General features: G+C 39.7%; 1 protein-coding gene across 3 annotated transcripts in view; it reads left to right on the forward strand.

Moving 5' to 3' along the window:
- Positions 1–23,222, forward strand: part of dnah7 (dynein, axonemal, heavy chain 7) — a 496,694-nt gene that overhangs the window by 168,862 nt on the left and 304,610 nt on the right. For all 3 annotated transcript variants that reach the window (XM_051930473.1, XM_051930475.1, XM_051930474.1), the window contains exons 28-31: positions 975–1,073; positions 6,498–6,746; positions 15,559–15,708; positions 19,594–19,776. In XM_051930473.1, the coding sequence (XP_051786433.1) occupies positions 975–1,073; positions 6,498–6,746; positions 15,559–15,708; positions 19,594–19,776 (681 nt within the window). The remainder of the gene's footprint in view (positions 1–974; positions 1,074–6,497; positions 6,747–15,558; positions 15,709–19,593; positions 19,777–23,222) is intronic.

The following is a 23,222-nucleotide window of genomic DNA, read 5'->3' on the forward strand; positions in this document are numbered from 1 at the left end:
TCCTCTGTGTGTTTGTCTGTTTGTAGTTTATATGCTGTCTTTGAGCACTTCAGCTTTTCTCTCACATTCTCAAAGATGTGCATGTTAGGTTAGGCGTTTGTACAAATTGGTCAAGGGCTCTTATCCAGCCTTGCATTCAGGATAACCTCTGCCAATGAAATTATGTTTTAGATTTTTCTGTTTGGCATGAGGCTATAGTATGCTATTCCATTAGCTTCCTGTCATATTATGGTTATTCTCAATCCAAAAACAATTAAGCACATTTGAATATATGCCTTAAAATGAGCATATTTGTACATTATAGTTTGGCTCTCTGTGACTGAAAGAAGATACACAAAATGTAAATCAGAAAGTTCTACTTAATTTAGATAGCTTTATAAAGAGTAGTCAGTTATTCGTGAGACAGACTCAAAGGCTGGTGACAGGTGGTGGAGTTTTGCCAACAGTAGCAGGATTTGCATATAGCGTGAAAAGTATATGGTTTGACTTTGCCTTCATATTTATGAAGTTGGCAGGTATGTGATAAAAACAGCTGGATACAGAAAACATGACTTTGCCATCCTGCTCTTTTTCTGCTTGCTTTAGCACAGCAAGTGTTTCCTCGGTACAAAGCACAGACTACAGCATTTTTGTTTTAATAAAAACAAAGCACTTCATGTTCCATTTTTATAATGTGAAATGTTGTTTATGCTAAAGTTGTCTAATTTCCCTTGTGAAATTCATAAACATCTGCATTTAATAAATTTCAAATTAATTTATTGATGTTGAGGATCATTTGTAGGATGTAGAGTAATCTGATTTCTAATGTTGTGTAACTGCACATTTCACTTCAATGTTAAACACACCATTATCAATATGTGAGACGTAAGCCATTCTCAACATTTTAAGCAATTTAAATGATAGACAAACACTACCTTAAATACAAAATAGCCTTAGTGATTCCAAGCACGTCATCTTTGCTTCTTTAATCCTAGCTGAAATATCCAGATGAGAATGAAGATATTTTATTGCTGAGGTCCATCATTGATGTTAATTTGCCCAAGTTCCTGGCTCATGATTTACCGCTGTTTGAGGTAAGTTAAAGCAGAAAAAAATGACTCCTCTGAAGTGCACCTGATTTTTATTTTATTTTAATAACCACCAATATATTCTTATTGAAGCTAAAATGTAGTTTTAGAGTTATGCCTTATATTTTAGCTATTAAAAACAATTATTGTACATGTTACTCTTTCTTTACTGAAATCTACTTTACAGGTATAAAACATTATAAGCTGCCTACACCTCCACCCATTTAATAAAGAGAAGGGTGCAGCATGGTCACAAAGTGCTATGCGCTGCTGCCTCACAGATCTAGCATCCTAGGTTCATACCCCACACCTGGTCATTTTATGAGATTTCTTGTGATTGTGAATTTTCCTTTAGGTACTTGATGTTTTCTCCCATATCCCCAAAGACAATTAGTTTAATTTAACTGGTGACTCTAAATTAGCCATAGTGTGGTTTGAGTGCATTAATGATCCCTGTGAAGTCCAGTGCAGCCAGGATAGTGAGTGTAATATCTTATTGTCACTGTTTTTTTCCTGGAAACACATCAAAGTTTCCATACCTGGACATTTCATTTACCTTCAGGCAATCAGCTTTAACATCAGCTTCTAAAATAGTAAAACAGAAACAGTCCAAAAAAGCACACAAAATATCCCATTTGAGGAAAATAAAATATACTTCCATTTACTATTTCCAATAAATACATGCAGAATCTTCTACGCTTGGTAGAAGTAAATCTGTCATTTTAAAATTTTTAAGATAAGCAGATTTTATAACATCATAATTTAAAGAATGTAACATCTAGTGCTTTCATGTCCTGAAATGTCAACTTTAATGTTGTTCCGGGAACAACAGAAACTTATGGATATTGACCCTGTCAGGATCATCTCTTGCCTCCCATGACCCTGGTTTTATGTTTTACGTTTTAGTCATGGGAAAAAGTACACCCCTTGAAAATTGTTGACATTCTCAATGTGTTTGAACAGACAGACATTAGATTCTCATGCAAACTGTGCCTACAAGTAAAGATGATTTTTGAAGAAAGTGTTTGCCTTTTTAATCATTTATGCAGCAAAAAATTTGGCCTTTTAATCATTTATTCAACAAAAATATCAATAGATGTAATGATCAACAGGGGCATAAGTATGTACACCCTTGGTCTCAAAAGCTGATATCACCTCCTTTAGAACAAATTACTCTCGTATGCATTTTCCATAGTTGCCCACCACTCTCCGACATTGACTTGTTAAAACGTTTGACCATTCCTCCATGCAAAATTTCTTCAGCTGAAAGATGTTTGTGGGTTTCCTGTGTTTACTGCCCATTTGAAATCCCCCCACAAGTTTTCGATGGGATTCAAATCCGGACTTTGAGTAGGCCAATCTGTTACCCACCATTTCTTCTTTTTGATTCATTCCTTGGTTGGTTTGCTAGTGTGCTTCGGATCATTATTGCATTGATGAGTCCATTTCTAGTTCAACTTCAACAAATGGACTCACATTCTCTTCAAGCACACTTTAATATAATGTAGAATTCATAGTTGATTCGATGACTGCAAATTGTCCACGTTCTGAAGCAGGAAAGCAACTCCAAATCATAACATTTTCACCACGCTGCTTAACAGTTGGTATGAGGTTCTCCTCCTGAAATGCTCTCTTTGGTTTGCAGTAATCATGTCTTCTGTTGCTGTAGCCAATCAACTCTATCTTTTGATGTCTTTTGTACATAGCACATTGTTCCAGAAGTCCTGGTCTTTCCCTATATGTTCAATGGAAAACTGTAGTCTTGCTTTAATGTTCTTTTTTGATAGCATAGGATTTTTCCAAGCACACTTCCTATGCAGGTTAAATTTGGCCAATCTCTTTCTAAACGCTTGCACTTTGACACTAACTTTTGCAAAATTTACCTGTAGACCCTGCAATGAACTTTTGGGGTTCTTGGAGACTTCCTTTAGTATCAAATGGTCAGCTCTTAGGCTGAATTTTCTGAACCAGCCAGTGCTGAACAAATTAGCAGTCATTTGAAGTATGCGGCACTTGTGCATTTTCTTCACAGTGGAATGATTTTTTTTTTTTTTAAATACAGGGGTAATTCAAAAAGTAAAAGCAATTTGAAAATTACGAGGTAACTACAACAGATAGAAGCTGACATAATACAACATATTCACAATAGCTTATGGGTAGTTTGAACATACACATAGGGAATCCATTCCCGGATTGGTTTATCCATTCCTGGGAATTTGGGAATCCCGCATTTAATTCCCGGGAATCCTGGGCTTCTCACATGTGAACGGTTTTAGAACGACTGACACTTATTTTTAATAAAACTACTGCAATATGTTGACACAAATAAAATACTAACCTTATCTACAAGCAGTTCATGCTGTCATAGAAGTACATGTATCTTTACTTGTGGTAATAAGAGTGTAGAAAGCACAACGTCCTCACAGGTGGCGCAGTGATAGAGCTGCTGCTTTGCAATAAGGGCACTGTGGAAGATTGTGGGTTCGCTTCCCGGTTCCTCCCTATGTGGATAGCGCTTTGAGTACTGAGAAAATCGCTATATAAATGTAATGAATTATTATTATTATTAACATGTCCAGCATGCGGTCGTCCATGCGAGAGCGCACCTTCATGCAGAAGAAGTACGCCAGCCACTGAGAAAGCATGCTCTGCCTCCACTGAAGTAGGTGGCACAATCATCAGATACTGATACACTTGTTCTAAACAATGCCCGCGTTTGCCGTTGCGTTGAAACACCGCCATTTCAGCTTTTACTGATGCATCCAGTTTCTTGTCATCATTCTGTGATAGCAAGTTTCTTGGCACAGATAATGTGGATGCAACAGACTGACACATTGCAATTTCAAGTTGCTGTTCAAAGCTGTTGTCTGATGAAGCGCAAGCTGTAGCAATGGCGCCTCCTTAATTATTTTCAACTATAACTCTGTTATTTCTTGATTGATTTTTACACTTTTACACGCTATACATGCAAGCTTGGCTGTTCCCGTTTTCCCAGGAATTACAGCAGTTTCATTCCCGGGAATGCAGGAATGAAAAATGTCCAGGAGGGAGCCTGAGAATGGATTCCCTACACACACAGCACAGAGTTCTGCTGTTAGTCTTGTTGAAGCCAAGGTAAAATGAACATGGATGCTTGATTGCGGGATTGCACCACTGTTGAACAACATGCTGTTGTGAGTTGGATAAGCCATCGCAAACATGTTGTATTGTGTCAGCTTCTACCCATTGCAGTTCCTGTGCAATTTTTAAAAATCCTTTACTTTTTGATTTACCTTCATAATTTGATCAGCTTTTTTAAATCTCATGTCAGACTCATAGGCATACGCAACTTTCTTTCTGGGGGCCTTAGAGAGGTCTTTTGATCTTGGCATGATGACACCACACATGTCAATAGCAGAAGGAACACCATACACTAGATATCAGTGTCTGAAATAAGACATGTTCCATCTGCATAATCCTTAAGGAGATTCAAACCATTGAAAACAATCTGGAACACCTGTTTCTGATTTTATGGATTTTGAAGTAGTGGGAAATGTAGGGGTGTACTTTCTTTTTCCATGTGGCATATCTGCTTTTTGTAAATTTAGATTATGAGAATGAATAAACCATGTCAATTGTATGTGTCATTTGTTCAGCTATATCACCTTTATCTGTAGATGCTGTTTGCATTAAGATCTAATACTTGCCTGTTCAAAAAGTTTGGAAAAAGTCAACAGTTTCCCCGGGGTGTACTTACTTTTTTACATGAATATATACATCACAGAAGTAGGTGTACGCGTCTCCTTCTTAAATTGTCCAGAGAGACTGGTATTAGCCACATATTTGTAAGGGTTGAAAAGTCTAACCTCTCACCCATGTGAGACGTATCTAAACACTTTCTTCACACCTCACATAATTCTGTGAATCTCTGAATGTATCACCTTCCAGTCATTTCAATTATTCTGTCTTCTTCTTCTTCTTTCGGCTGCTCCCATTAGGGGTTGCCACAGCGGATCATCTTCTTCCATATCTTTCTGTCCTCTGCATCTTGTTCTGTTACACCCATCACCTTCATGTCCTCTCTCACCACATCCATAAACCTTCTCTTAGGCCTTCCTCTTTTTCTCTTGCCTAGCAGCTCTATCCTTAGCATTCTTCTCCCAATATACCCAGCATCTCTCCTCTGCACATGTCCAAACCAATGCAATCTCGCCTCTCTGACTTTGTCTCCCAACCGTCCAACCTGAGCTGACCCTGTAATGTACTCATTTCTAATCCTATCCATTCTCATCACACCCAGTGCAAATCTTAGCATCTTTAACTCTGCCACCTCCAGCTCTGTCTCCTGCTTTCAGGTCAGTGCCACCGTCTCCAACCATTATGACCTAGCTGGTCTCACTACCATCCTGTAGATCTTCCCGTTCACTCTTGCTGATACCCGTCTGTCACAAATTACTCCTGACACTCTTCTCCACCCATTCCACCCTGCCCATACTCTTTTTCACCTCTCTTCCACAATCCTCCATTACTCTGTATTGTTGATCCCAAGTATTTAAACTCATCCACCTTCGCCAACTCTACTCCTTGCATCCTCACCATTTCACTGACCTCCCTCTCATTTACACACATGTATTCTGTCTTGTTCCTACTGACCTTCATTCCTCTCCTCTCTAGAGAATATGTCTACTTCTCCAGGGTCTCCTCAACCTGCTCCCTACTATCGCTACAGATCACAATGTCATCAGCAAACATCATAGTCCATGGGGACTCCTGTCTAATCTCGTATCATGGTCGGATTAATTAGTAGTGTGCAAGGCACAGAGCCACCTCAGTGAGAGTAGTTTTGTAACGTTATACGCTTTCCTCCTTCAGTGTGTTTTTTGTTAGCTGTTGTCCTATCCAGCCTAAGTAACTCCTCTTTTTTTAGACTTTTTTGGTGCATGTTCATTCTTTTGGGTTTAGTTGAGCTGCTTGATCTCCATCCATAATATTGCCAAATCTATGGCACTTCATTAAGTCATTAGTTGACCTAACATACTTTTTTTGAGATGTGAGAGGACATTGAGAGTACACGGAGAATCACTGTTATTATTGTATTGATGTTAAATTTTTTTCTTTTTATTCCATTGCCTTTAAAAAATTGATTCTGGGTAGTCATGATTACACCCCCATGATTTCAGAATATGGTTTCCCTGCCCCATATAGGAGTATCTCTTTGTTGTTTGTAAGACGCTGGCTTTTCCATGTAGGGTGTACTCTCACATTCTATCAGTTGTTGGCAAAAATACTACCTGAAGCCAATGGGTTTAGATTATACTTCATTCATTCCCACAGAGTAAGTGAATGTCTTCCTTTCACTTATTGAGCTTTTCTCTTAAGCTGCTTCTCATTTTGTACCATTTTGCTATACCATGTAATAAACAGAACAACCATTATTAACTGTTTTTTTAGGGTATCACATCTGACCTGTTCCCTGGCGTTCAGTTGCCTAAACCTGATTATCGCATTTTGTTGGAGGCAATCCGAGAAAATTGTGAAAAGATGAACCTGCAAGTCACTGATTTTTTTGCTGAGAAAATCCTACAGATATATGAGATGATGATTGTTCGTCATGGCTTCATGATTGTTGGGGAACCCTTTGGTGGAAAAACATCAGCCTACCATGTTTTGGCTGCAGCACTTGGAGATATTTGTGACAAGGTAAGTCATGTGATAATTCTTCAGAAGTATTTATGCCTCCTTATAAAATGAATTGTGAAGCATGACCAACACTAAATTTTAATGCATTTAAGGAGAAGTGGGGGAATAACACACTAAATAAATACTCCAAATGTTGTAATGCAGTGGTGGTTGTTAGTAATATTAAATTTTTGAAGAGGTTACTCAAAAATATCTTGTGCTCCAGTTGACATTAAAATAGAGGATGAAAAATTACTTTTCCTGTCAATGCTACTTTAAAAGACACATTCTGTGACAGTATAAGGAGCAGAAGAAGCTTTCTTTGTAAATCAAAAATATGATTTAATGACTCAGAGATACCACAGGAAGATGAAAAGGCAGAGGGAGTGTGCAGAAAGAGATACATTAAGGTGTCAACCTGATAGAAAAATGTTTTCGGCACTCTAGGTACTAGGCAGACTCTGAACCCTTTTATTGGTAGGCCCAGAGAGGTGTTAGATGGGCTATTTCATTTATTGTTTTTGGTTTATACAGTATCTAAAAGCCCCTGTACCCTAATGATACCAGTTCTTTTAGTAATAAATTACTTTTCTTTTTATATACTTCTGTCTTTTTACATTCTTTTATGTCTGTGATCAGCATAAGAGTATCCTTACTGGTCATACTAAATATTTTAACTGGGGAACTTTAAATGAGGAATGGTCACTGGTCACAGATTTTTTCAGTGGGTTTTGCTGTAGACTTTTTAAGCTTGAATTCAAGTTCAAATTTGTTGTGATGGCTGTAATTTTCACTTAAGGTCACATTGACTCCTATCATCTTATCTCATCAACTGTAACAGCGTCATATGTTTGATAAGTGGTAGAAAATATCTTAAAATGCAATTTCTAAATTAAAAAAAGTTCACTTTAAATTGTGTTATGACAATCCAACTGTAGCAAAAATATGTTTAATAAAATTCACTAGTTTACTATGCAAGAATATTGACAGAATAATAATGATCATGAAAGCTAATTAAAAAGGTGTATTCTGCTCTGCTGGTTCTGATAAGTGTTGTGCTTGAAGGACACGGTAATGAAAGATAAGCTGCAGAGTGTTGTTAGTTAGTGCAAGTAAATGTTAACAATAAATGTACTGTAAAATGGCAAGTTATATGAGATTTTTGTTAGAAAGTCTGAAATTCTGGTTTAGGATATTATGCATATCAAGTGAATTATCGTAAGTGTCAATTGAGATTGATTCTGAAACAAGCCTAATGCAAACATCGATAATTATTTGATTACATACTGCTGCATTTTAGATCATGAGTGCTCAGTTCTGACAGCAAATGGCTTCAATGGTTAAGTATATTCACTTCCAATAGTTTTATCTTGAGTCTAGTTGGTATGTTTTTATCAAACTTGGGGCTTTGTTAACTTCTTCTAAATCTTTCTACTTCTTAAGTCTGGGACACTCAAATTCAGTTTCAGTTCTGTAGAATTACCATTTTATTTATGTTATTTTTGTCCTGTGTTTTTACTCGAAGACAACATACAAGATTAGTCGTCCAAGTCAAATTTAGGATTCTGGTAAAGCAAATAACATGTGAAAAGCAAAAAGATGCAGTAAGTTCACATAATATATGCAGTATACTACTCTTTACAGCATGAATTTCAGAGTAACACTATTATCAAGCATCAGAGGCTATGCTAGCATCACCAGTAACAAGTGTCATTACTATAAACAATATGGTCATTTCCATTTTTAATAACTAAATAATGATTATAATAAGAGAAGCAAAAAAAAAGGTGTCATGAATTATAACAGAAATAATAACCCAGGTCCATAGATAATCACAATGTACAAAAATGTTAAAAACAAACCTCTTAATAGAAAAAATAATTATAACTTATAAAAGAGAATGAATTTATTTAGGAGGCAAATATTTTTAGTGCCACCTTACCGTGGTGGAGGGGTTTGCGTGTCCCAATGATCCTAGGAGCTCTGTTGTCCTGGGCTTTATGCCCCTGGTAGGGTCACCCAAGGCAAACTGGTCCTAGATGAGGGATGAGACAAAGAGCGGTTCAAAAGACCTTCTATGATGAATAAAAAATGTGGACGGCGTTTTCCCTTGCCCGGACACGGGTCACCGGGGCCCCCCTCTGGAGCCAGGCCTGGAGGTGGGGCTCGATGGCGAGTGCCTGGTGGCCGGGCTTGCACCCATGGGGCTCGGCCGGGCACAGCCCGAAAAGGCAACATGGGTCCCCCTTCCCATGGGCTCACCACCTATGGGAGGGGCCAAGGAGGTCGGGTGCAGTGTGAGTTGGGTGTTGGCCGAAGGCAGGGACCTTGGCGGTCCGATCCTCGGCTACAGAAGCTGACTCTTGGGACGTGGAATGGTACCTCTCTGAAGGGGAAGGAGCCTGAGCTTGTGCACGAGGTTGAGAGGTTCCGGCTAGATATAGTCGGACTCACCTCGACGCACAGCTTGGACTCTGGAACCAATCTCCTTGAGAGGGGCTGGACTCTCTACCTCTCTGGAGTTGCCCCCGGTGAGAGGCTCCGAGCGGGTGTGGGCATACTTATTGCCCCCCCGACTTGGAGCCTGTACATTGGGGTTTACCCCAGTGGACAAGAGGGTAGCCTCCCTCCACCTTCCAGTGGGGGGGACGGGTCCTAACTGTTGTTTGTGCGTATGCACCGAACAGCAGTTCGGAGTACCCACCCTTTTTGGAGTCCCTGGAGGGGGGTGCTAGAGGGCATACCTTCTGGGGACTCCCTCTTACTGCTGGGAGACTTCAATGCTCACGTGGGCAATGACAGTGAGACCTGGAAGGGCGTGATTGGGAGGAATGGCCCCCCCGATCTTAACCCAAGTGGTGTTTTGTTATTGGACTTGTGTGCTCATCACAGATTGTCCATAACGAACACCATGTTCAAGCAAAGGGGTGTTCATATGTGCACTTGGCACTAGGACACCCTAGGCCTCAGTTCGATGATCGACTTTGTGGTCGTGTCGTCGGACTTGCAGCCACATGTCTTGAACACTTGGGTGAAGACAGGGGCGGAGCTGTCAACTGATCACCACCTGGTGGTGAGTTGGCTTCGATGGTGGGGGAGGATGCCGGTCAGGCCTGGTAGGCCAAAACATGTTGTGAGGGTCTGCTGGGAACGTCTGGCAGAGCCCCCTGTCAGAAGTAGCTTCAACTCCCACCTCTGGCAGAACTTCAACCACGTCCCGAGGGAGGTGGGAGACATTGAGTCCAAATGGGCCATGTTTCGTGCCTCTATTGTTGAGGCGGCTGACCGGAGCTGTGGCCATAAGGTGGTCGGTGCCTGTTGTGGCGGCAATCCCCAAACCCGTTGGTGGACGCCGGCGGTGAGGGATGCTGTCAAGCTGAAGAAGGAGTCCTACCGGTCCCTTTTGTCCTGTGGGATTCTGGAGGTAGCTAATAGGTACCAGCAAGCCAAGCGGAATGTGGGTTCAGTGGTTGGTGAGGCAAAAACTCGGGCATGGGAGGTGTTTGGGGAGGCCATGGAGAACGACTTTCGGACGGCTTCGAGGAGATTCTGGTCCACCGTCCGGCGTCTCAGGAGGGGGAAGCAGTGCAGTGTCAACACTGTATATGGTGGGGATGGTGCACTGCTGACCTCGACTCGGGATGTTGTGGGTCGGTTGGGGGGGGGGGGGGGGGGGGGGTACGTCAAAGACCTCCTCAATCCCACTAACATGCCTTCCAATGAGGAAGCAGAGCCTGGAGACTCGGAGGTGGCCTCCCCCATCTCTGGGACTGAGGTCACCGAGGTGGTCAAAAAAACTCCTTGGTGGCAGGGCCCCGGGGGTGGATGAGATACGCCCGGAGTTCCTCAAGGCTCTGGATGTTGTAGGGCTGTCTTGGTTGACACGTCTCTGCAACATTGCATGGATATCAGGGACAGTGCCTCTGGATTGGCAGACCGGGGTGGTGGTCCTCCTCTTTAAGAAGGGGGACCGGAGGATGTGTTCCAACTACAGAGGGATCACACTCCTCAACCTCCCTGGAAAAGTCTATCTGGGGGTTCTGGAGAGGAGGGTCCGTCGGATAGTCGAACCTCGGATTCAGGAGGAACAGTGTGGTTTTTGTCCTGGTCGCGGAACAGTGGACCAGCTCTACACCCTTAGCAGAGTCCTGGAGGGTGCAAGGGAGTTCGCCCAACCAGTCTACATGTGTTTTGTGGACTTGGAAAAGGCGTTCGACCGTGTCCCTCGGGGAATCCTGTGGGAGGGTGCTCCAGGAGTATGGGGTACCGGACCCCCTGATAAGGGCTGTTCGGTCCCTGTACAACCAGTGTCAGAGCTTAGTCCGCATTGCCGGGAGTAAGTCGAACCCGTTTTCAGTGAGAGTTGGACTCCGCCAGGGCTGCCCTTTGTCACCGATTCTGTTCATAACTTTTATGGACAGAATTTCTAGGCGCTGCCAGGGTGTTGAGGGGGTCCGGTTTGGTGGACTCAGGATTGGGTCACTGCTTTTTGCAGATGATGTTGTCCTGTTTGCTTCATCAGGCCATGATCTTCAGCTCTCTCTGGATCAGTGTGCAGCTGAGTGTGAAGCGACTGGGAATGGAATCAGCACCTCCAAATCCGAGACCATGGTCCTCAGCATGGAAAAGGGTGGAGTGCCCTCTCAGGGTTGGGAGCGGGATCCTGCCTCAAGTGGAGGAGTTCAAGTATCTCAGGGTCTTGTTCACAAGTGAGGGAAGAATGGAGCGTGAGATTGACAGGTGGATTGGTGCGGCATCCGCAGTGATGCGGGCTCTGCATCAGTATGTCGTGGTGAAAAAGGAGCTGAGCCGTAAGGCAAAGCTCTCAATTTACCAGTCGATCTATGTTCCTACCCTCACCTATGGTCATGAGCTATGGGTAGTGACCGAAAGAACGAGATTGCGAATACAAACGGCTGAAATGAGTTTCCTCCACAGGGTGTTTGGGCTCTCCCTTAAAGATAGGGTGAGAAGCTCAGTCATCCGGGAGGGGCTCAGAGTAGAGACGCTGCTCCTCCACATCGAGAGGAGTCAGATGAGGTAGCTCGGGCATCTGATCAGGATGCCTCTTGGACGCCTCCCTGGTGAGGTGTTCTGGGCACGTCCAACGGGGAGGAGGCCCTGGGGAAGACCCAGGACATGCTGGAGGGACTATGTCTCCTGGCTGGCCTGGGAACGCCTTGGGATTCTCCCGGAAGAGCTAGAAGAAATGGCCGGGGAGAGGGAAGTTCTGGGCGTCTCTGCTCAAGCTGCTGCCCCCGCGACCCGACCTCGGATAAATGGAAGAGGATGGATGGATGGTTACATAGTGAGAATCAACCAAAAGAAGAGAACATGGTGTTAAAATCCAAATGGACCCTTACACTAGTGAAAAAACACAACTAAAAATTAAGGCAACATAGAAAAGTGCACCGGGTGTGGTTTGCTTAACTATCTAGTCAATATGAGTACCTATCTAAGATGAACTAGCTCTTAAAGAGAAAAGAAGAGATGATGAAAGTAAAAAAGGCAAAATCATTTTCAACAAAAAATAAGTAAACTGGAGCATCAAAATAAGAAGTAAAAATAATGGACAATTTGCCCAGAAAGTTACTTGAACAAGAGCGTCTGTCAAAAAGACAGAATATAGCAATTCTAAAAAGATAAGTTGAGCCAAAGATCTTATTATACCTTCGCACCTCGTTGTTTTTGGTTTAAATGTTCTTAATAACATTTCCTTCTGGCTCATGTTGTTAGCCTAGCCTCTTGAATTAAGCACACTCCAGTCATGTTATGATTTTGCAACCATCTTTAAAAACTGGAAACCATTGGAGGATAACCAACAGAACAAAACAATATGTTATTTAACAGTCCTTGACCACTGATCAGGGTTCTTCCAGTTCCGTCCAGGAAGCCATTAACTACAGTTTTTTAGTTGCAACACAATTTTTTTTAGAGGCCAGTCATGGCAGATAACAGCATTTGTTATTTAATTCTTTGGTTTTCATTCTGTTACACCAGTTATTCATTTTGTTTTTTTGTAGATTATTCTTGTGGCTTGTAGCCCAGATCATATTAGTAATTTGCACTTGTTCACTTTTTCATTTCTTTACAAATATTTTATACAAACAGATACCTTATGACGAACACACATACAGCTCTGGATGAGACCAAGATAGATGGTGAGGTGCTGGCTCCTTTGCCATTTTCATCTCATTGTTAATTGGCAGCTGGTTAAGAAAACAAGTAACTATTAAACTTTCAGAATGTAGCTAAGATTAAAGAAAGCAATTAAGAGAATCTTAAAAGCCAGGTAACTAAAATAAAGCACAAAAATTTTGCTTGAGTATTAATTGATTTATAGCAGCGCTAACTGACTTCTAAGTTAGCAGTATGATTGGAACAAAAGCCTGCAACCACTCAAACTTGCATTTCTCTGCTATTGACTTTGACATTGTTGTCAGGTTGGTCCAATAGTGGAGACACTCTCACATCTGACAGTTGCCTGAGGTCACCTAATCAGTGAGCCCAAAATAGCTAGCCATCTCTACCAATGATGATTGTTGCATTATTCACAAAGATCTGGGGAAATGCATTCACCGGTTCAAGCCAGCTGCCAATGTACCATATCTCAAAAGGTAGGCACACACTCTACAACTGGGGTGAGTCAAGTGCAAGAACATTATATATCCTGAGCTGTAACCAATCAGCCCTTATCCAGAAGCAGAGCATAAATCTTGCCTGATTTAGTTAAATGGAAGCGGTTTCCATTGATGCTGGGGTATATTTCTTATGACATTCAAAGAAAAAAATAATTCAGACATGGATCTCAAGTGTTGTAAGTCATCTTGAATAAAGGCATCAGCCAAATAATTTACAGTATATAAAAGAAAAAAATCTTTAGAGTTTTTCTAATAAATCACTTGATTTGGACAAGGCACTTGCTGTATATTCTTTGCACTAGAGACGGCTAACAGCAGACACATTTTTGTCATTCAAAACTACACCTAACATATAGAACAAAATAAAGTAAACAACAGTTAGGACACATGATGTTACCATCTTCATCTATCCATCCATTCATTTTCTGAACCTGCTTATTCTATTGATGGATCATGAGGCACCAGAGATTAGCACAGAATCATTGCAAGGGAGTACCTTTTCTAGATTGTGTTCTAGTTATTTGCAAAGCAAACTTGCAAATACAAGGCTTTCACATTTTGACCTGCATATCTTTGAACTATGTTAGGAAACCTTAGTACCAGGAGAAAACCCAGAAATTCACAGGCAAAACTTCTCAGAGAGAGCGATTGGACGGTAATTTGAAATATTCTGATTCTGCACAGTAGAAAGAAAAAATCTTACCAGCAATTACTAGATTGTTTGACAGTGATAAGGGAAAACAACGAGTGACACCTCAGAAACACATATGAGGATTGCTGTGAATTGTAGGGAATCCGGGACTCTTGCAAGTAGGACTGTTTTTGTTTTGTTTATTTTTTACTGAGGGGACCTGTTCCACTGGCCATCACTCCTATTAAATCTGCTATCTGAACAGGCCTTGTATGCCACTAAAGGCCTAGCGATATGGAAAAGCCCACTTTGGCCTGCTGTTTAACATTACACCAAGTAATTAACCATATTAAAAAAGAGTAAAACATAATAATTTGAAAGTAAATTATGTTTCATGTTGCGTTAGAGTTATTTGTTGCGTAATACGATTTCATTCTGTTTGGTTTTGACATTAACACACAAATACTTTTTAAACTTACACTTTTACTGTAAAACTTCAGTAAAAACAATTTTTTGAATTTAATTTTCATCAATATCGCATTAAATATTGATTCTGTGTTTGGACTTTCATCATGACAATGCAACATATAACTGCCCGTGACTGAATTTTGTTTCTTTCTCTCTATTAAATAAAATGACTTTTTCAAATGTTTGGCCCTGAGATTTGTTAATTGTATTTGCATAAGCTATTCTAATGGGAAACTGTTAATGTTTTAATATGAATGGCATATCAAGATCTCCTTTGTTGTGTAATGTTATCCTTGGAAGATGTACTACATTACCTCTCTTGGATACATCCTTCTTTCTACAGTAATTCGTGTGGTGGAAGATCAGACGGTGTTAACGGTTGTAGATATTCTTCAGGATATTGTAAGTTGATGTTTTCATCTTCTGTATGATCACCACCAACTGTTTCAGCATAGTCTATTGATACGCATTTAACCAATTTGCCGTGTAACCGATCCACATTTTTGGCGCTAATTCGTTTGACTTCCTCATTTCTCAGTGCTAGGATTGCCTGTGTACTCATTTTTTCTGTTGATAACCCTTCGTGATGAAATTCTTAAATAAGATTTGGACATATGTCTTCTTTAATTGGAAACTTAAAGTGAGGAAAACGTTAAAATTTGTGAAGGCTGAGAGAGCAGAAACTGTGTCTGTCAAAAGTATTCACACGAATGAAAAGTGAGATTACCGTGTGCGTGGTTGAAAATGGTTGTGAGAAGGGCATGACTTGAAAAAGTCTCATGGCCAAAGTCTCATCTTCAAAAAATTCTTGTCTCGTCGCAGGATTTTTTTTTATATAATAGATTTATTTTCAACTTTTGATGAAACACCAATTCTGAAATTAGCTTTATTCTGAAAGAGTGCTGTTACTGGGGATTGCTGCTAGCATTTGTCCTGGAATTTTCCTGTATAAATTATACCATTTTAAGATTAGGTTATAAAAACTCTTAGCACATCTTGGGAGAACTAATCAGACTCTGGAAGTGTTAGTAGATGTCTTTCATGATCTTGCAACTGACATAATAAACATTCTCATCCTTTTTTTTATTTTCAGGGACTGATGGAAGAAAACAAAGTTCAGATTACAGTGATTAACCCAAAGTCAATCACCATGGGTCAGCTGTATGGCCAATTTGACCAAGTCTCTCATGAGTGGTCCGATGGAATCTTAGCTGTCAGTTACAGAGCTTTTGCAACCTCACAAGTATGCTACTGTTATGTATTTTTGGGCTATGGGATGAGGTTGTGTGTTTTTTACTCTTGTTAATTTCACTAAATATGTCTTTATATGTATGAATGTGGTAAGGTTAATTACCTAATTGTTGAAATTTTAAATCTGTAAATTTGTGTAATCATTCATAGCTTGAACTTGTTGACGAGCACATTCTAAGAATGAATTTAAATTGAAGTGCTTTGACAGTCATTCGTTTAGTATCAATTTCACAAGTGTAATTTGTTATTAAATTTATAGAATTCAATCTAACACAAAATACTAAATGCTGGTTTTAAAAAAAATGGGACATTCTGACAAATGTATAAAGAACCAGTTTGCCCAAAACTCAAAAAATTCTCAGTTGCATTTTCAGACCTTGCATTCTGTTTTTGATTTTCAATATTTTGTAAATGAAGCCAGAACCCCAGGATATTGGCATCAGTGATACAGTGTAGACTACAAAAATCTCTGTGTTTTCATAGCCGAGTCATTAGGTACTATAAGCCCACACATATTTGTTGCTATATATGTCAGTAAGGGTAGAGTATGCAATGATGTTATCATTAACTTCCATAGTTTTTTTTTTAAATTAAATAGATGATCCTGTTCAACATACCATTTTGAATCTGCAGCCTCTTGAGTGATGCTGTTATTAATCAACAGAACATCCGTCAGATCAAAGGAGGTGTGATTTCAAAGCAGCAACTCAATGCCAGCATATGTAGACAAGGCAGCTTTTGATTAGCAGGCAGCAGAGGAAGTTTTCTTTTATAAAGCAGAGCTGCTTTCATTTAAAAATAATATATTGATTGGGAACTTTTCAGATGGAAACAAGCAAATACACAATTGCAATGTCATTATCAACTCAATAACCCAATAAATATTTTGCACTTTTTATAGCCAAAATATGCCCACAAAATGCCCTTTAGTAATGATCAAGTTCTTTAAAGCAGTGGAGGGCAAAGAAAACCAATTCCACTAATGAGTTAGCTTGCACAAGTTTTTGAAAAATAAAAGTTAATTTGCAGAGTTTCTATGCATTACTAGGATTACAACAGATATGTTTGTTATTTTTTTACTAATGCCAAAAATAAGGACATTAGAGACAATTGCTTTGTAGACAGAATTGCTACAATTTGCAATTTATGAAAGCATTAACAAAATGGTGCAGAATTTAAAAAATTTTATTATGCAAAGCATTTCATAGTTTTAACATGATGAGAGGTTAATTATTTTGCACATCACTTTCACGCAGCAAATGTTTTCTTGTCATTAGCTGATTATTGATTTACACTGCTTTATTGGGCTGCCATTTATTACATCTCTCTATAAATCCTTTAATAATAACTTAATCTCTGCTTTGATACATCACATTTTTGTTAGAGAACTGTTAGTTTGTATTTTCTGGAAAAATTATGATTATACTGCGGTGGGTTGGCACCTTGCCCAGGATTGGTTCCTGCCTTGTGCCCTGTGTTGGCTGGGATTGGCTCCAGCAGACCCCCGTGACCCTGTGTTCGGATTAAGCGGGTTGGAAAATGGATGATGATTATACAGTAGAGGTGTTATTTTTTTTTTTTTTGATGTCCTGTCTGATCTAGCCTGTTTTAAAGCAGCTGTAATTATATTCTTATATCTGGGAATTGTGTTATTATATATTGCAAATATCCTTTGCAATTGTGGCCGGAAAAGCAGAATACCATAGACAGCCAAAAAGTTTGGTGTGCCTCCCTGGTAAATCCAATTTAATAATGAAAACATAAAAGATAGCAGGCAGACGGCTCCGAGACAAAATAGTCCTTTAGAAGTGAGACATGAAGTTATTCTGAGCTCTGTCCTTCTTAGTTGTCAGTTTCACAATTGATGCCACCTTCTGGTTGTGGGCCAGCTTTATAGGTTTGGAACCAGAGTGGGGGTAGAGCCTTCTCTGAGCAACATGGTGGGCTTAGGCGTCTGCCATGGGTGTCTTTTACTGGCTGCTGAGGGGGAAGGAAAAAGTAATGTTAGCATCAGCAGCCCCTTTCATCCTGGGGTGGAAGTGATTACCTCACCAGAGCCATGAAGGTGGTCCTTAGGCATGCATGCATGACACCTTACAGGTGAAATATTTAGTCTTTTAAAGAACTAGAGCAGTCTTCAGTACCAATGTGAGTTACACTGTATGTACATTCAAAATACATTTTAGCATATTATATTAGATATTTTACTAAATTTTTCAAATTTCAAGATGATAAAAACAAATAAACAGATCTAGTCATTTCTGTTTAAACCACTCATTTTGCGAACCCAAGTATTCAGTGTAAAGTGGCAGGGAGTCTCTTCCAGTAGTGTTGGGTTCAAGGAGGCAAGCAACCCATGATAGGATGCAACTGAGTTAATTGACTTTACATCAATTTAATAACATTTCTTTGAACCACGTCAGGAAATAGGAAAAGCTGCAGACAACCCACAGGAACAGAAGTAGAACATGTATTATTCACCTAGAGTACACCACATCCGGAATTCAAAACAGTCTTATGTTTTGAAGCAGCTAATCTACATAAAATGAACAATAAAAAATAGTACAGTAACATATTATGACTGCACTGTTTTCAAAAGCAGTGAAAAATATCATAGAGTGTATCAGTGATTCATCATAACTTTAGAAATTAAGAGGTGTGTATCAATCTTTACATTATTTTCAAAAAATGCATGTATTATTTTCATTTTTTGGGATGCCATTGTGGCACAGCTGCTGCTTCTTTGTTTCTGAGTCCCATACCTGGTTGTTGTCCATGAGAGGTTTCAAATTTTTCCTCTGTCTGCATGGACTTCTTCTGGTAATTTTATTTTCCTCCCATATCCTTGAAGACATGTGTGTTAGGGTTGGCCAGAGAGACCAGACTGGCCCTATGTGAGTGGGTGATTGCTTGAGTTGACCCTGCAATGGACTGCTACCCAGTACAGAGCTATTTCTGCCTATCATCCATTGACAGGATAGACTCTTTCAATGTGCAGTTGGCTTAAGCAGATCTGAGAATGTTATGTTGTTATATTTTCTGCCCACTGTTGGTGATTGTTATGTTATTAATTTCTCTCCACTGTGTTTTTGGTGTGCTTCATGGGTGAAAGTGCTGTTTTCAGCTTCTGCACTACAGAAGGTCTTGCACTGATTGATTAATCTCCTCTGAAGCAAAATACCTAAAACTAAGATGAAATTGAGAAAACAACAAATTTGTAAATATTATACCCTGTGATGGACTGGCACGTTGTCCAGGGGTTGTTCCTGCCCTTGGCTCCTCTGTTTTCTGGGTCATGCTCCAGCATCACCTACATACTGCTCAGGATTATCCGGTTCGGGAAAATGGATAGATGGATGGATGGAATGAATAGTATATCTACTTGAGGAGAGAATGTAAGATATAATCTGCAGAAAATTACTTTTGTATTGATGAAGGTTTGTGGAAACAAAAGTGATTTTCCTAATTTGCTGAAATACTTCTTAAAATATTGCACTTGTGGCAACAGCAAACCCCATCTCCACTATCATCCGATGAGATTTCTGACAGTGGAAAATAACTAGTCACATTCCAGATTCATAGAATTAAATGTAAATTAATTTGTTTATACATTACCCTTAACCATTATCATTGGGTTTACATAGCTGACTAATTTGGTGTTGAAGATGCTGAATGAAGATTTTCCCATTCTATTCACTGTATAGTACTCGGGGCCATTGGTTTCCCTTGCAAAGACTCCAGGTCTAAAGCAACTGACAAACTGGAAATGCGCAGAACCCCATTTTCCTTTGGCATTATCAAGTTATATAAAAAATTGTAAAGTTTGTAATCATAGATGGACTACTTCTTTAATGCTGCAATTTTGTATTCCTTCTAGAGTCTGGATCGAAAGTGGTTGATTTTTGATGGGCCTGTGGATGCTGTGTGGATTGAAAACATGAACACAGTCTTAGATGATAATAAGAAGTTGTGCTTGATGAGTGGTGAGATCATTCAAATGTCTCCTCAGATGAGTCTCATTTTTGAGCCCATGGATTTGGAAGTAGCTTCACCCGCAACGGTAAGCTTGGCCTTCCTTCTGAAAGAGTACTAAACAGAAACAATTTTAGTGCAAAAAAGAGAGATGAGCCATATCTGACTTAGATGTTAATAAGGCTTTTAGAAATATGATCAAAGCTTTGTGTTCTATAAAGGTGCAGAGAGAATAATCAGCAATACGTTTCTTAAAAATAAGTGTTAATAGGTTTGCTTGTTGATATTTTTAGATATTTTCTTATATTGTATTACACAAAAAACTTTGTCACCCTATAATGAAATAAGTGGGTTCAAAACATTGATGATTCTTACAAAATATGTAATGTGTCCAGTGTAAACTGCACAGGCCATGCTGCCCCTTTTAAATGCTGGCTCTGCCTTTTTGTAAGTAGCGCCATCTAGGCGCATCTTCTCTTCACATCCAGAGACCCATTTGTTAATGTAACAGAAGGGTGTGTGCAGCTCCTGTTTTTAGCTTTTATGATTCCACTTGCTTTTTCACTCCTTGAGTTTCTGACCCTTCACTGTAATTCTCTTTGGTGATTTTTGTTCATATACAGTAAGCTTGCATTTGGATTTCTTGATTTCCTTATTCATTTTTGATCATTTTTACATCTATTCATTTTGTATTTCTTGCTTTGTGTTATCATTTTTCATTATTTTGATGGCATCATTGTGCCAGCTGTCATGGTGTTTAATGTAACAATGGCCATTGCTTTTCAGGTCTTCACCTCTGTCACGGTGTCAATGATAAAACAATCATTAGTGCTGCCTTCTAGGAAGCAACCTCTGTGAAGGAGTTAGGGGTTTGTATTAATGCAATATTCTTATCATCAAGGCTACCTGGAGAAGCAATTAAAAAGGAAAATGAAATGTTAGCTTATTTACACTTAAATTTATTTGCTTAGCAAATGCTTTTTGTCCAGAGCTTCTTACAAAAGCAGTCTATATAATCACGTAAACATCAGTCTGGACTGACTGTTTAGGAACAAGTGTTACAGGACAAGTTTACAAAATTGGCCATCAAAAGTGAAGACCTCAGAACAAAATTCAAGCTGGATACACAGCCTTGGCTACAAAAACTTGACAGCCAGAAATTCGGCAAATAAGACAGTCTTCAGACACTTCTTAAGCATACTGAGGTAGTCAGAATTTCAAATGGAGGTGAGCAGCTCATTCCTTTGTTAGCAGCTACATGTGAAAGGATTGAGATTTAGTGCCATGAAGAGGTGGCATCACCAGCTGTTGTTCATTAGCAGACGTGAGTGGGTGAGAAGGAACATTGGACCTCACAAGTGTCTTCATATACATTGGTGATAACCCATTCACTACACTGTAGGCAAGTACTAAGGATTTGAACTAAATGCGTGCTGCTACATGGAGCCAATGTAGTCATCTGAAAAGAGAAATAATATGTGCTTACCTCGGCTTGTTGAACACCAGATGTGCAGCTACATTTTTAAGCAATTGCAGTGGCCTGGTAACATAAGCCAGTACTCCAGCCAGCAGAGAGTTGCAGTAATCTGGCCGTGACAAGACCAAAGCGTGAACCAGGACTTGTGTTGCACTACATTCTAATAACTACTGAATGTAAATCAAGGGCCATTATGCACAGACCGTACAGCTCTCAAGTGAAACTGCATCTGAGCTCTTTCCACTATATCTGAATGTTTTGCCGCTATACAAAAAAGGATGAGCAGCCCTAAGCAAAACAATGAAGAGCATTCCAGGACTAGCCTATCCAAGTCTAACAGGCTGTGGAAGTTCAACCTCTTGAGTCTTGATCAGAGAAGGCTAGGTGGGGGGACATATTCAGAATTCTCAAAGGTATTAATAAAGCTGATCCTTCAGAATTCTTTTGATTAAACAGTAAATCCCATACTCGGGGAACACCAGTGAGATCTAAAGAGAAGAGCATTTAATAATAAAAGGTGTCATTTTGCTTTACTTCTCACTACATCCATAATGGCTAACACGGTACAACACCCTAGTACTTCTCTCTTGTGTAACAGTGCAACCTCATTGTGCTACCCAGGATCCACGCCTCACCTTTACATACACCCCAGACAACTGAATTCAGTAAATACAGAATGTAAGAAAGTGATAGGCTGTCAGCTTTGTTTGCTGGGCCTTACTGAACTGGTTTTGTTATCAGTAATGGATGGACTGCCTTGCCCTTTCACTTTACTTTAGAAGCTCTTCTCTTTCATTTTATCTCAGGGTTTCTTCCACCTGCCAGAACACTGTTGCTTGTACCAACTTGCTCCTGTCAAGAAATTATATTTTATATTCAAGCCAAGCCTTAATTTTGAGGTCAAGAGTCAGTCTAAAACACTATCTGCTGGTGGTTTCTGGATACACTGCAGTCCTAATCCCCACTATCTTCATTGTGAACCTATATACCAGATTCTGTATACACTGTCCCAAAATGGCAACCCACTCAGACAAGATAATGGGGGAAGAATGCATTTTTTCCCATAGCCTCAACGATTGCAGTCATGGATGTATATTCATTCATATTTACAGTGTAAAGTGTACAGTAGATTCAGTAAGTAAACAATAAAAAAATCCTTCATGTAGCATCCCTAATCAGGCATATTTCACCTCTTAACTAAATGTGTTCTGTATGCCCTTCAGAACACGACACCCTCAATAATATTGAAAACTAGAAAGGTTCTTACAGCCATGGGCTGTTTACTTTCTTTCTCTGTCCCATGCTTCATCTTTGACATTCTGGTATGTACTGTTTAACCAATTACTGTTTTCATAAGCATCTCACCAATATGGGCACCGTTCAAACACATTATTTCTAAGTACTAAGTAATCATCAGACCTTTAAGATAGAGTATCCTACAAAGTGCAGCAAGATCAACTGCATAGGAAAGGACCCTAGTAGCCTTGCTCTTAGCCCCCATTAAACTACTTTAATTCTTCCCCTTCTCACCTTTAATTAAGCAGGATTAAAAGCCCACTAATATTGGCAGCCATTCATTGAGTATTAGGGCATTTACACATAATTAATAGTTTTCAGATCACTAAATTGATTGATTGATGATTAGGAATGCTCAACATGTTATTGCACATCTTTGTGAAGTGACATAGCCTCACAGAGCACATTAAACAGCCTCTCAAATTATTTACTGGCTGAGCATCAAGACATTTCATTGTGATTTGAAATCTTCTTATCGTTATTATTAGCTGTTACAAAAATTAGCATATGCCAACCATGAATCAAACAGGATGGAACGCTGACAGCAGGTATCTTTGCTTCCTTTATATAAATAGAATCAAGAAGTTAGAGATTCTACACACACCTTAAAGCAGCATAAAATAAAACCTCCTGAGCATGAGAGGCTCAGTCACTGGCTTCTTATCACATTCAAAATTATAGCAAATGACTGGCATTCAATTTCCTGCAAGCTGACCAACCAGCTGTTCCCCAAATAATTGATACGATTGTAATCCAGGCAT

The sequence above is a fragment of the Erpetoichthys calabaricus genome, chromosome 8, assembly GCF_900747795.2.
Source record: "Erpetoichthys calabaricus chromosome 8, fErpCal1.3, whole genome shotgun sequence".
NCBI lineage: Eukaryota > Metazoa > Chordata > Cladistia > Polypteriformes > Polypteridae > Erpetoichthys > Erpetoichthys calabaricus.